The sequence below is a fragment of the Chiloscyllium punctatum genome, chromosome 5 (assembly GCF_047496795.1).
Source record: "Chiloscyllium punctatum isolate Juve2018m chromosome 5, sChiPun1.3, whole genome shotgun sequence".
Taxonomy (NCBI): Eukaryota; Metazoa; Chordata; class Chondrichthyes; order Orectolobiformes; family Hemiscylliidae; genus Chiloscyllium; species Chiloscyllium punctatum.
Genome location: NC_092743.1, coordinates 145,514,768 through 145,530,068, shown reverse-complemented (window position 1 = coordinate 145,530,068; position 15,301 = coordinate 145,514,768). Strand labels below are relative to the sequence as shown.

The 15,301-nt window shown below is 40.3% G+C and overlaps 1 protein-coding gene across 1 annotated transcript in view; it reads left to right on the top strand.

Moving 5' to 3' along the window:
• LOC140477521 (cytochrome P450 7A1-like) overlaps positions 1–14,378 on the top strand; it is a 96,215-nt gene extending 81,837 nt beyond the window's left edge. The window contains exons 6-7 of the mRNA XM_072571593.1: positions 1,234–1,412; positions 4,922–14,378. Coding sequence (XP_072427694.1) covers positions 1,234–1,412; positions 4,922–5,215 — 473 coding nt within the window. The 3' untranslated portion in view covers positions 5,216–14,378. The remainder of the gene's footprint in view (positions 1–1,233; positions 1,413–4,921) is intronic.
• The last annotated feature ends 923 nt before the right edge of the window (positions 14,379–15,301 follow it).

Below are 15,301 nucleotides of genomic sequence, written 5' to 3'. Positions count from 1 at the left end.
ACTCTGGTGCGGCCGCATCTGGAATATTGTGTGCAGTTTTGGTCGCCATACTATAGGAAGGATGTGGAGGCACTGGAACGGGTGCAGAGGAAGTTTACCAGGATGTTGCCTGGTATGGCAGGAAGATCCTATGAGGAAAGGCTGAGGCACTTGGGGTTGTTTTCATTGGAGAAAAGAAGGTTTAGGGGTGACTTGATAGAGGTGTACAAGATGATTAGGGGGTTAGATAGGGTTGACAGTGAGAACCTTTTTCCACGTATGGAGTCAGCTATTACAAGGGGGCATAGCTTTAAATTAAGGGGGGGTAGATATAGGACAGATGTTAGGGGTAGGTTCTTCACTCAGCGAGTCGTAAGTTCATGGAATGCCCTGCCAGTAGCAGTAGTGGACTCTCCCTCTTTATGGGTATTTAAGCAGGCATTGGATAGGTATATGCAGGATAGTGGCTTAGTGTAGGTTAGGTGTGCTTTGATCGGCGCAACATCGAGGGCCGAAGGGCCTGTACTGCGCTGTAATGTTCTATGTTCTATGTTCTATGTTCTATAAATCTGCCAGGACAAATACCTCACCTGCTACACACCACCTTTAAACAATCATCTATCAGAAGGCGTTTATTTCTCATTTGCTGTTGACTTAAATGGCAACATGCGCTTTAATGAACATCCAGAACATGCCAATATATTAAAAATAGATGTTTGCATTTGAAAAACACAACCCATCTTCAATCTCGCACCAAGTTACTTTAAAACATTAATTCCATAATCAGGAAGCTGACATTTCACCTTGCAAACATTGAGGAGTCCCACCTTGTCTCCCGGATTCTGCCATTAAGTTGAATTATTCATTTATACCTTATGGTCCAATATCTACCATTCTTTATCATTGTGGTTAATTTCAGAAATAAACTTGTGCATTTGTTTTATTACGTATTAAGGGGTGTGGGCATTACTAGGTGGGCAAGAGTCTATTGCCCTAGAAAATATGGTGGTAAGTTGTGTTCCTTGAACTGCAGTAATTCATTTGCTGTAGGTTCACTCCCAATTCTGTAAGGGAGGGAGTTCCAGGACTCTGGCCATTTCCAAGTCAGAATACTAGGTGGCTTGGATGTGTACTAGCATTCATGTTTTAAAATTTCTTGATAATAGTCCTTTAAATAAACAATTTTTGGCATTGTATGTATTATGCATTTTTTGTGAATGTCTACTAAATGATCTTCCGAAATAAACTGAACAGGTAGTCTAATAAATGAAAGTCTACGCTTATCAAGTGCATCAATAATGCTGCGTGTTGCTACTGAGGACTTTGTCCTAACTCTGGATGGTGGTGCAAAGCTGGCTATTCGAAAAGGAGACCAAATTGGTTTATATCCTCAACAACTGCATTTTGATCCAGACATCTATGAGGATCCCTTGGTAGGTAAAATATTAGCATTGCACACATTAAATTCTAAAGTGAATAATTTAAAGATTCCTGTGTATTATATTTCCAAAATGTACACTAGTGAAATATTATAATGAATCTTTATTTCAACTTTGAAAGGTGGACAAGAGACTGTGTAAAAGCCTCTCTCCATCTTGTGGTTCCACATTGGGATTTGAAGAGCCCAGCCCCTGATAGTTGGATAGGAAGTGAAAGCTTCTTCTCCACATGTGATGGGAGCCACAGTGCATGGAAACACAATGCAGGTTTAAAGTGCATGCACTGGACATGTGTCCCACATACAAACACAACAAGGCATATTTTTCAGCAAATTACCTCCTCACCAGCTGCTGATGTCAGTGCTCACAGAAGAAAATTAAGATGGATTAAAGACACAGTGATGGCATGTTTGCTGATATATGATTGTATGTAAATCTCAAAAAGCATGGCAAGTCAGGCAGCATCTGAGGAGCAGGAGAATCAACGTTTCGGGCATAAGCCCTTTAGCCTAATGAAGGGCTTATGCCAGAAATGTCAATTCTCCTGCTCTTCGGATGCTGCCTGACCTGCTGTGCTTTTCCAGCACCACACTCTCAACTCTGACCTCCAGCATCTGCTGTCCTCACTTTCTCCTTGTATGTAAATCTACATAGTGTTGTGACCCCTGTTGATGCTATTACTGGACAAGTCAGACCTCAGTTTTAAACCTGGTTTGTTAGATTGTAGTTCTATTGATTTTAACAAAGTGATATTTCACTGAAACACAAACATGTAATCCTGAAAATGCAGTTTTAACAATAAAACAGAGGTTTATTGCACAAAAGACTTGAAGAAAAAGTAGAATGAACTAAACTATTTGCTTATAATATGAATTTAAAGATTTTGAAACACATGGTAAAATCCAATCCCATTAATCCCAGCATTCCTTTACCATCCTCACACCAGGGAGAATTTCCTACTGTATCTGTGGCTTCAATTCTCTGTCTTGAGAATCTGATAGCCTCTTCGTTGAATCTTTATACAATTGAGGCAGCAACAAATAATACATTCAGAGTTTTAACCAAACACTTCTGATGTGGATCTTTATTTTTAAACTCCTTGCACTGTGGTAATGTAATTCTTAATAGTTCTAAACTATCTCAATTCTTTAATGTAGGAACAACTACTTTTCATATCCAGTTTCAGTCAACCCTTCTGCAGATCTGCTCAAACCATGGGTTTTTTTAAGCTATGGGTATTTCCTTTCAGCCATATACAATTTTTGGACCTGCTAAATGCACAAGTCTAATGCATAACTTTTTGCTTTGTTCTCCCAGACCCATTCAATAAAAACAAAAGTCCATTTCTCTCCAGGAAGTCTTTCTTTTATATTGTGTTTTAAAAGAAATCACCATGACTACAGAAATATTTCCAACCTTATCATTATTCCTCTTCACACACAGACAACCCACATGCCACTAGTTCAAAATCCAAAACAAAGACTATTAAAATAGAAAGAAATCATACACATCATAGTAGAAATATACTAGAATATATTTTGTTCACATGAGTAATGTAGTCATTTTGTGTATCTATTGCCTCCTTTAGAGCAGTCATTTCAATTAGTATTTCTTCTCCCCTTTGCAATGACAAATGATGCAATATGATGTGCACAGTCATGCTTCATGTTTGGCAGTTGTTGCTGAATGAAAGGCAGAGAGGGGCATCCACCTGCGTAGACAACAATGTGGTGATGTGTGAGAGCTCAGTCTTTATTGAGTGGTAATGTGTGTAGTGGTTTGTATTCCCAAGGCAATGTGATATGGCTGCACATGTAGCATCTGTTAGTCCATCACAAATAACTCATCAAGTGGCCAAGATCACAGAAACGTACATACTGTTTGTGCAAGATGGGTTTTACAATGTCAAGGAGATGGCTTATGATATTAAAGTCAGTGTAAAGTCTATATCTTTGGGGTGCAATCATCTCTATTCATTATCCAATGTGAGATTGTTCCATTTTCTTGGTGAGTAGGGGAGAGGACATCTGTAGTGAGATCGTCCTGAATTGAAGCTGACAGACATTAACAGTAGGGCAAACCAAGGGAATGACAGTTAGACATGACTTTCAATATTTATGGTCAAGGATGTCTCTGTGAGGCCAGGCAGGCATGATGTCAGCAATTGGGAGGGCTGTCATGAGATTTTTCTTCTTCTCCTCATACTCCTCTCCATCATCCCCAGCTGTGAATATTAGCAGCTTAGTGTACTCAATTTGCATTTCTTTTTGCAATGCCACATCATGCATGGCACAATAGATAATAATAATTCTGGACACCATCTGTGATGCAAATTGTAAAACTCTGCTAGATTGTTGAAGGCAGCAGGAACGGTATTTGAGTAATCTAATGATTTGCTCTCTGATTGCTGTTGTTGACAAGCGTTTACTATTCCCCCATGGAGCTTTGGGTATAATGTGCTGGTTCAATCAGTCACATTTTGATGGGATAACCCTTGTCATCCAGGATCCAATGATACACACGATCAAGGGCCTCAAATAACTGCTGCAGATGGGAGCTCCTTAAGGTGCAGTTATCATGAGAACTGCCTAGAAAACTAGCACATTCCTGAATAGCTCTTTTCTGTTGGTCACAGACATTTTGAATATTAAGGGGGTGAACCTCTTTCTCATTTTTAAACACAGTTGGCTGTTTCCAGGAAGCCCTAATGGCCAGGCGTATGCAGTGAACTGTACTCATAGTTGTGGGAACAATCCCGGAAATCATCTGCTGAGAAGATGCTGATGTATTTGTTGCCCTTTCTCAACAGGGCACTTATCATTTTCAGTGTGCACCTCTGCCAAAAGCTCTTCCTGCACTGTTGGATATTCCTCCATACCATGGAGACTGCACTGACCCAAGTCTCAAACTTGGACCAGGCTGGCAGGATCTGGTGATGTGACCTCCTCTGCTGGTCCTTGGGGAAGAGGATGTCCCTCCTCTGCACCCCCCTATCCATCGTGACATATGTGGTCCCTGCCCACAAAACAGGAAGCCAGTGCACCCTTCTCAGCTATGCTGAGGTGAATGTCTGCAAACATGTGGGACAACTACAGACTAACAGTGCTTGCCTGGGTGCACAATGGCCTTGTAAATATGGCACCGACACTGGGGATACTGATATATCTCAGGATATCCTGACAGCGGGGAGTACTTCTGTTATGGCAAATGGAAGAAACAGCTAATATCAGATGAAAGATGTGGTAGGTAGTAATAGAGATGGTTTGGGATGAGAGCATAAGAAAACTTACTAGACCTTGCAAAATGAAATCATCCATGAAACTCAATAAAACTGACACTTACCAAAATATGCCAAAGTTCAGTAGACATTCTTATCCAACAGAAAATACAGATTTACTGAAAAGATTTACCTAAAAGTGATTTTAAACTATTCCAAAAAGCTTATTTTTCATTTGATAGTTTAATCAATGCACTAAAACAAAGCATCATTCTTTACCATACAGGTATTTAAATATGACAGATTTATGGATGAAAATGGAAGAGAGAAGACCACATTCTACAAAAATGGTAGAAAGCTGAAATACTACCTCATGCCTTTTGGTTCTGGAACCAGTATGTGTCCTGGTCGCTATTTTGCAATCAATGAGATCAAACAATTTCTGGCTTTGTTGCTGTGTTATTATGACATGGAGCTGCTTGATGCCTCAGCACCTATTCCACTGCTCGACAACTCAAGGGTTGGATTTGGAATTCTGCAACCTTCACATGATATTCAGTTTTGTTATCGTCTGAAATAATAATGGTATAGTGACTCCACAGAAGGCTGAAATTTAAAATGTCTCCTTATAGAAACACAGCTTTTCCCTATTAATTCCTAAATGAAAATAACAACTCAACATTAAAAAAATTAAGGCACAAAGGAGACCAAAAAATAATAATCTCACCTAATCCCAGTTTTTAACTCTTGGTTTGCAGCTCTGTCAAGTACGGCACATTGTAGCCAGATATCTTTTCAACACAATGTGAGCTTCTGCCTTTAGCACACTTTCAGGCAATGTCTTCCAAGCTCCCACCATCCTCTGGTGCCCTGTGAATCCTCAGCGCCCTGTGAATCCTACCTCCAATGACCTTAAAGCTGGTTATTGATCTCTCTGCTAAGAGATGTAAATTATTCAGATCCATTCTAGCTGGGGCCTTGATAATTTCATACACCTGAATGTCATCTTCCCTCACCTTCTTTTCCTCCAAAGAACATGACTCCAGCCTATCCAATGTTTCCTATTAGTTAAAAATCACCATTCCTAGCAAACATTATTGTGAATGCCCTGTGTATCCTCTCTGACAATAATAGCTGTGTGCATTATTCTAACTGTGGCTCAACTACAACTTTATACTGGTCTAGCATAACCTCCTTGCTTTTATGCTTTATGTATTAGTTAATAAAGGGAGGTCTTCCATGTACAAGCATACAAATCATACAACACCAAGTTAAAGTCCAACAGGTTTATTTGGAAGTACAAGCTTTCAGAGTGTTGCTCCTTTGTCAGGTAACTTGTACTTCCAGATAAACCTGTTGGACCATAACCTGGTGTTGTGTGATTTTTAACTTTGTACACCCCAATCCAACACTGGCAACTCCAAACCATAACCTTATCAAAAGTTGTTCTAAAATTCACATAGATGACATTGAATCAACTGCCTTCATTGACCCTCTTTTGTGTTCAGAGCATTTTAACCAAGTTGACCAGTTACAATGTTTTTTTAAGCTTCCCTCCTTCTGCAATGTCTGCATCATCCCCTCGTTTGTGAAGAGGAAATCATTTCTTCGTCATATGCCTACAATCCACACAATGGATGCCTTTTTAGTCTCAAATAGGCCCTCCTTGTATTCTGTCTATAATATGTCTTTGGGTTTTCCGTGATTTTGTTGACTGTTTTTCTCATGCCCTTGCTTTGTTTTTCTAATTTCCTCTGCACTTTCTGTACTCCTTCAGCTATTCTGTAGTAATTCTGCAGCTTAGGAATGTAACAAATATTCCTTTGCTTACCCTTTTCCTACCCTGAATGCTGTTTGACAGATCTAGATTTGAAAGTCCCGTCTTTATTCTTTGTAGGAATATTTTTGTTATGAATTCTTTATATTTCCTCCTTGAATCTCACCGATTACTTTTCCATTTCTTTACCTTCAAGTCGCAATTTCCTATTCATTTTTGTTAAATTACATAGTGGTTTTAGTAAAATTGACATTTCCCATTATTATTATTATTTAATGTTTTTTTTAGGATTCCCTGGCAAGGCCAGTATGTGTTTCTCATCCCTGTTTGCTCTTGAATTGAAAGCCTGGCAGTTTAGTGTTAACCACATTACAGATTAGATTACTTACAGTGTGAAAACAGGCCCTTCGGGCCAACCAGTCCACACCGACCTGCTGAAGCGCAACCCACCCAGACCCATTCCCCTACATTTACCCCTTCACCTAACACTATGGGCAATTTAGAATGGCCAATTCACCTAACCTGCACATTTTGGATTGTGGGAGGAAACTGGAGCACCCGGAGGAAACCCACGCAGACACGGGGAGAATGTGCAAACTCCACACAGTCAGTCGCCTGAGGCGGGAATTGAACCCGGGTCTCTAGCGTGGTGAAGCAGCAGTGCTAACCACTGTGCCACCATGCCGCCCACATTATTGAGAGTCTGGAGTCACATGTAAACCAGACCAGCTAAGGATGGCAAATTTTCTCTCCTGAAGACCATGAGTGAACCAGATAGGTTTATATGACAATTTATGATAGTTTTATGACACCATTACTGAGACAAACTTTATATTCAAGATTTATTAATTGATTTTAAATTTCACTCATTGCCATGGTGGAATTGGAACTCATGTCTCTATAGAGTTACACCATAAGATAATAAGATACAGGTATAGAATTAGGCAATTTGGCCCATCAAGTCTGCTCAGCCATTCTGCTGATATGTTTCTCAAACCCATTCTACTGCCTTCTCCTATCGCTCTTGAGCCCTTTACTAATCAAGAACCTATCTATCTCTGACTTACAGATGTTCAATGACTTGGTCTCCACAGTCTTCTGCAGGAATGAGTTCCACAGATTCAGCACCCTCTGCCTGAAGAAATTCCCCCTCGTCTCAGTTCGAAAGGGTTGTCCCTTAGTCTGAGGCTGTGCCCTTGGATCCTCATCACTCTTATGAGTGGCAACATCTTCTCCATGTCCACTCTATCTAGGCCTCTCAGTATTCTGTAAGTTTCAATCAGGTTCCATCCACCTCCCCCCACCCTCCACAACTGATCCTTCTAAATTCCAACATGTTCAGAATCTTCAGCTGCTCCTCAGATGACAACCTATTCATTCCAGGAACCTCCTGTGGACCTCCTCCAAGGTCACAATATCTTTCTTTAGATGTAGGGCCCAAAACCGCTCACAATATTCCAAATGTGGTCTGACCAGAGCCTTTTACAGCATTAGCAGTACATCCCCACTCTTGCAGAACATTGAACACAGAACCTGACAGCACAGTACAGGCCCTTCAGCCCTCAATGGTGCGCCGACCTGTGAAACCAATCTGAAGTCCATGTTTATCCAAAGACCATTTAAATGCCCTTAATGTTGGCGAGTCTCCTACTGTTGCAGGCAGTACATTCCAAACCCTTCCTACTCTCTGAGTAAAGAAACTACCTCTGTCATCTGTCCTATATCTATCACCTCTCAATTTAAAGTTATGTCCCCTTGTGCTGGCCATCACCATCTGAGGAAAAGGGCTCTCACTGTCCACCCTATCTAACCATCTGATTATCTTATATGTCTCAGTTAAGTCACCTCTCAACCTTCTTCTCTCCAACGAAAACAGCCTCAAGTCCCTCAGCCTGTCCTCATAAGACCTTCCCTCCAGACCAGGCAACATCTCCTTTGATTCTGGATTAGTGGTGCTGGAAGAGCACAGCAGTTCAGGCAGCATCCAAGGAGCTTCAAAATCGACGTTTCGGGCAAAAGCCCTTCATCAGCCCTTCATATGCCTTCTTAACAACCCTATCAACCTGGGTGGCAACTTTCAGGTATCTATGGACATTTACACCAAGATCTTTCTGCTCATCTACTCGATCAAGAATCTTACCATTAGCCCAGAACTCTTTATTCCTGTTGCTCCTTCCAAAGTGAATCACCTCTCACTTTTCCACATTAAAATCCATTTGCCACCTCTCAGCCCAGGTCTGCAGCTTGTTTATGTGCCTCTGTAACCTGCAACCCCCTTCAGCACTATCCACAATGCTGACCTTAGTGTCATCTACAAATTTACTAGCCCATCCTTCTATGCCCGCATATAGGTCACTTATAAAAATGACAGACAGCAGTGGACCCAAAACAGATCCTTGCAGTATACCACTAGTAACTGAATTCCAGGATGAACATCTCCCATCGACCAATACCCTCTGTCTTCTTTCAGCTCACCAATTTTTGATCCAAACCACTAAATCACCCTCAATCCCATGCCTCAGTATTTTTTTGCAATGGCCTACCATGGGGAACCTTATCAAAAGCCTTATTGAAATCCATATACACCATGTCAACCGCTTTACCTTCATCCAGCTGTTTGGCCACCATCTCAAAGAACTCAATAAGGTTTGTGTGGTACAACATAGCCTTTACAAAACTGTGTTGACTATCCCTAATCAACTTATCCCTTTCAAGATGATTGTAAATCCTATCTCTTATAACCTTTTCCAACACTTTACCCACAACCGAAGTCAGGCTCACTGGTCTACAATTGCCAGGGTTGTCTCTACTCCCTTTCTTGAACAAGGGGCAACATTTGCTATCCTCCAATCTTCTGGTACTATTCCTGTAGACAATGACGACATAAAGATCAAAGCCACAGGGTCTGCAATCTCCTTGCTTGCTTCCCAGAGAATCCTAAGAAAAATCCCATCCGGCCAAGGGGACTTATCTATTTTCACACTTTCCAGAATTACTACACCTCCTCTTTGTAAACCTCAACCCCCTTCTAGTCTAGTAGCCTGAATCTGAGTGTTCTCATCAACAACATTGTCAGCTTCCAGTGTGAATACTGATGAAAAATATTCCTTTAGTGCTTCTCTATCTCCTCTGACTCCATGCAAAACTTCCCACTACTGTCCTTGATTGGCCCTAATCTAATTTTATTCATTCTTTTATTCCTGTCACACACACCGATAAAAAACTTTAGGGTTTTCCTTGATCCTAGCTGCCAATGACTTCTCATGTCCCCTCCTGGCTCTTCTTAACTCTCTCTTTAGGTCCTTCCTGGCTAACTTGTAACTCTCAAGTGCCTTACTGAGCCTTCACATCTCATCTTTACATAAACCTTCTTCTTCCTCTTGACAAGCGATTCAACTTCTTTAGTAAACCACGGCTCCTATGCTCGACAGCTTCTTCCTTGCCTGACAGGTACATACTTATCAAAGACACGCTGTTCCTTGAATAAACTCCACATTTCAATTGTGCCCATCCCCTGCAGTTGCCTTTCACAATCTGTGCATCCTAAATCTTGCCTAATCACATCATAATTTCCTTTCCCCCAGCTATAACTCTTGCCCTGCAGTATATACCCATCCCTTTTCATCGTTAAAGTAAACATAACCAAATTGTGGTCACTATCACCAAAGTGCTCACCTACCTCCAAATCTAACACCTGACTGGGCACATTACCCAGAATCAAATTCAATGTGGCTTCACCCCTTGTTGGCCTGTCTACATACTGTGTCAGGAAATCCTTCTGCACCCATTGGACAAAAACTGACCCATCTAAAGTACTTGAACTACAGTATTTCCAGTCGCTATTTGGAAAGAAAAAGCCCCCAGAACAACTACTCTGTTACTATTGCTCCTATCCAGGATCATCTTTGCTATCCTTTCCTCTCCAGCTCTGGAACTATTTGGAGGCCTGTAGAAAACACCCAACAGGGTGACCTCTCCTTGTTTCTAACCTCAGCCCATACTACCTCAGTAGACGGGTCCTCAAATGTCCTTTCTTCCACCGTAATACTGTCCTTGATTAAAAATTCCACACTACCCCCTCTTTTACCACCTTCCTGTTCTTACTGAAACATACCCCAGAACCTGCAACAACCATTCTTGTCCCTTATATTCTAGATCTCTCAAAATGAATGCTGACATTGCACTTGCGTATCTAACTCCCAACAGAATCTGAATGTCTGCCCAAAGAGAATCCTGAGGTAGGACTCCCTTTGTGATTCAAATTTCCATAGCCTATCCTCACTCACAAATTAGTTTATGCCTCTACTCTTCCTAACAAAGTGCTTAACCTCACTCTTTCTGCCATTGTATTCTATCTGCCACTTATTTGGCCAGCTACCTCGGCTGTCCAAATCCTTCTGCAGCCTTCTCACTTGCTCAACACTTTCTGTCCCTCCACCTATCTGTGTCATCTGCAAAATTAACCAGGGCATCTAGATTACTAATCCAGTGACTCCCCTTAAGTTCTGTGATTACTTCTGTTACTTCTGGTATGTACTGTTCTTTTTGTATGGCTACCTTAAATTTAACTGTAGTTTGATTATGACCACCCTCCAAAATGCTTTCCCAGTCATATCATTATCACGTGTCCAACTTCATTCACTAAAGCTAGGCCTGGAACTGTCCTATCTCTTCTTGGGTTTTTTTTTGATTGACTGGCTAAATAAAAGACAATTCTTCACCCTTTTCCTTTTGCACTGTCATTCATCCCAGTAAATGTTTGGATAGCTGAAGTCCCCTATTATTATTAGCCTTGTTTCTGTATTTCTCAGGAATTTCCCTTCATATTTGCTCCTCTATCTCCCTCTGGTCGGAATTGTACATTATAGTCTCAGCAACGTGATTGTCCTGTTTTATACTTTAATTCAAACCGTGTGGTCATATTTGATTAGCCCATTGTCATATCATCTTTCATTCCATTTATGAATATCTTGTTATTGTTCATGGGATGTGCATGTTGCTGCATAAGATAGCATTCATTGTTCATTCCTAATTGTCCAGAGGGCATTTAAGAGTCAACAAATGGATGTTGGTCTGGAATCACACACAGATCAGGTCAGGTAAGACTGGCAGATTAATTTCCCTAAAGGATATTAGTGGCCTGGATGAGTTTTTAGAACAATCAATGTAGTTACGTAGTGGCCATTAGAGTTTTTATTCCAGATTTCTAATGAATTCAAATTCATCATCCAATATGGTGAGATTCAAACCCATGTCGCCCGAACATCAGCCTAAGGTTCTGGATTATTAGTCCAGTGGCATTACCTTGACTGTCACCTCCTTCATTGTTTGTTTAACCATACACTCACCCAACCATTTTATTCCTCTCCCTGTCCCATCTAAAAACTGAAAACTCTGTAACTAGGACTGTTTAGCTGTATTTCTACCACTCTGAAAGAAACGTTTTAGTTAGATAATTTGGCATATATGCGTTCATACCTTTAGTTCCCATCCCAAGCCATTGTGAATTGTTTTTATTATAATAAGTCAATTTTTTTAAAAATGCGGCAATTAGGTCCATCAAACTTTTTAAAACATTTACAGCCAATTGATATTAGATTAAATTTGTGTTTCTACCATGAAATGTAACTTTTCTATGATTACATTGGATGTATCACACAGAAACTGTCTATTTGACTCAAGTAGCACATACAAGTGTTAATGCTTCACTTGAGCTGCCACTCATCCTTCCACATCTAAATCTATTCATATAGTTCTCTATTCCTTTCCCCATAATATGTATGTTTAGCTTTCTGTTAACATATCTATCTTTTTACTTCAACCTCCGCCTACGATAGCAAGTTCCACGTTTTCACCACTCTTTCGGTAAAGAAGTTTCTTCTGAATTCCCTATTGGATTTCTTGGTAATTATCTTACATTGATGACATCTCGTTATGCTCTTCCCCAAAAGATGAAACATCTATCCACGCTGTCAAAACATCTCATATTTTTAAAGATCTAGATAAAATGTCTTCTTGACATGTAACCCACAAATTTCAGATTCATCCTTGTGAGTTTTCTCTTCACCCACTCCATTGCCTCTGCATCCTTTTTATAATTTGGTGAACAGAAGTATACTTACTCTTTAATGTGTTCTAATTAAGGTTAGATGGAGATTTAGCTAGATCGTCCTTACTATTCAATTATATCCAAGAGTGTAATGCTGAAAAAGCACAGTAGGTCAGGCAGCATCCTAGGAGCAGGAGATTCAACGTTTCCGGCATTAGCCCTTTATCAGGAATGAGGTTTATGGGCTGGGGGGCTGAGAGATAAATGGGAGTCGGGGTGGGGTTGGGGGGGAAGGTAGCTGAGAATGTGATAGGTAAATGGAGGTAGGAGAGAAGGTGACAGCTAGAAGAGGAGGGTGATGAAGGGCTTATGCCCAAAATGTCGATTCTCCTGCTCCTTGGATGCTGCCTGACCTGCTGTGATTTTCCAGCACCACACTCTTGACTCTGATCTCCAGTATTTGCAGTCCTCACTTCCTCCTATTCAATTATATCCCTCAAGAAACAAAACCTACTGCTTGCTTTGTTCTTTGCTAACTTATGGCAGACCTTTAGTATTTGGTATATTTGTGCTGCAAAGTCCCATTTTTCCTGTTCTCCATCAAGATTTTCCATTTCCAAGAAATTAACCATCTCTCTACTTGTCCGACCAAGATGTGTTACAACACATTTATCTCTACTGAATTTTACTTGCCAAATATATATCCATTCTACATGTTTATTAATATACTCCTATAATGTGTTACAGCTCTCCTCAGATTTGACCATGCCCCCAATTTGGTATCATTTCCAAATTTATAAATTGTATTTTGGATTTCAATGTCCAAATTGTTAATCTAAGTTCTGAAGAGCAATTGTCCCAGCATTAAGTTTTGTGAACACCATCTCACACCTCTGCAACTCTGAATAACTACCCTTTACTTCTATTCTCTGCTTTCAGTCTTGTAGCCAGCTAGCAATCCATTCTTCCAAGTCTCTCTGTCTCCACTTCTCTGATGTTTTTCATTAGTCTATTAAGGGGTACTAATTGAAAGGTTTTTGAAAATCTAGATAAATTACATCAAATGTAGTGGGATTGGCTATCCTTTCGGTATCTCCTCAAGAATGTATCACAGTTGGTCAATTATTGAGATATCACGAATCTCAATGGAAAGTCCTAACAGTAATGTACATAAGGGTCTTATTTTGATGACAACCATTTTTTAAAGTTAAAGAAATATAATTACTTGGAAAAATTTTACAAAAGTTGCACTTTACTGAGTTAGGCAATGGAACATGTAGGTAGGGTAGGAAGTAGAGTGAATTTTCACCACATAACCAAATTGGTGATGATGGCAACACACACACCCATGCACACAATCAGAGTCCATGTAGATCTGCTAAGCCTTACCTTCAAATATGTTTACTGACTTGTTAAAAATTAGTTTGTCAGTTGTGGACTTATGTGACTTTCGGTCCCAGTTGAGAGTACTAAAATTGTAGACTGGATTTTAAAGTAAATAGAGAAGGCTAATTTTTTAATGGAATGTGTTTTACCAACTGTTTCTTGCTACTTCAATGTCATAGTATACCTAGATTCTCCATCTAAGAACGAGAACAACAATATTTAGTATATACTGCTAGGACTGTCAACAAGCTAACGAGTGGTGATCAGATACTTCATCGCATAAATTACCTATTACTCCTGACTGATGTTGTTGTGATACACAACTGTTGTGAGAAAGCTAGGAAGAAATACAGATTAAAATATGAATGCTTGAAAATTTTGCATTTTAAGCTCTGAAACAGTTTGAAACACCTGTATTCATGAATGCTTTTAATTTTTACTGCACAGCAAGTGTATGGACCTTTGACTTACATTAATTATTATGTATGCTTTATTCAATAAGGTAATTGTAAGGTAATGGTAAGCATTAAATTATGTGTGTCTTAACATATGAAATAGCTCAGTATCATTTATTGCTTATTTCCTTCCATATACCCTTTGGCAGCTCAATGGTAGAACTTGGATTTGTGTAGCTAATTTCTTGTATTCAATTCCATGAGCAGTACATCCCAAAATGGCAGCAAACTAATAGATTGTAGGCTCCAGCCATTTCCTTTACTTCTTCCTTTCCTTTTGTGTTTCTTTTTTCTCTACTTTATTTTCAGCGATATCCTGAATTCCTGATGTCCCAGCTTCAGCGCAGAATCAGACTCTCGGCCTCAATGCAGACCCAGCAAAGCGTCCTCTTGCCCCAGTGTCGTGGTTCCCTTGTCCAACGTAGCAATCTCCCAGCTGAATGTGGTGGTCGCTTGGCCAGTGTGAAGGTCTTTTGGTGGCAAGTAGCAGTCTCCTAGCTGCCCAGTGCGACCTCAGCGTGGACTTCCAACCTTGAGGCGATTCCAGAGTAGTCTTCCAGCCTCAAGAGCCTCAAGGCTTGGTGTGGAGTGGAGGATAGGTGCCAGCATGGACTGGGTTGGAAGGATTATTAGTGTACGTATGGAACAGGCTGCCAGAGGAGGTAGGTAATGAATAGGATGGGTTTCGGAGATATGGGCCAAATGCTGGCGAATGGGACTGCATTAATTTAGAATATTTGGTCAGCATGGGTAAATTGGACTAAAGGCTCTGTTTTCTTGCTGTACAGCCCAGTGACTCTACCTGTAATGCTAGACTTTTTATTTCTTTATTTTTTTCTAATTTTAATTCCTAAGAACCTGAACTGAAGAATCTGTACCTCTGTACCTTGTACCCAAGATGGTGCCGTAAGTCGCTACTTAAAGACTTTTCACTGTACCCATGTCATTACATGACAATAAAGCTGATCTTAAAACTAAATTATCATGACATAGAAAACT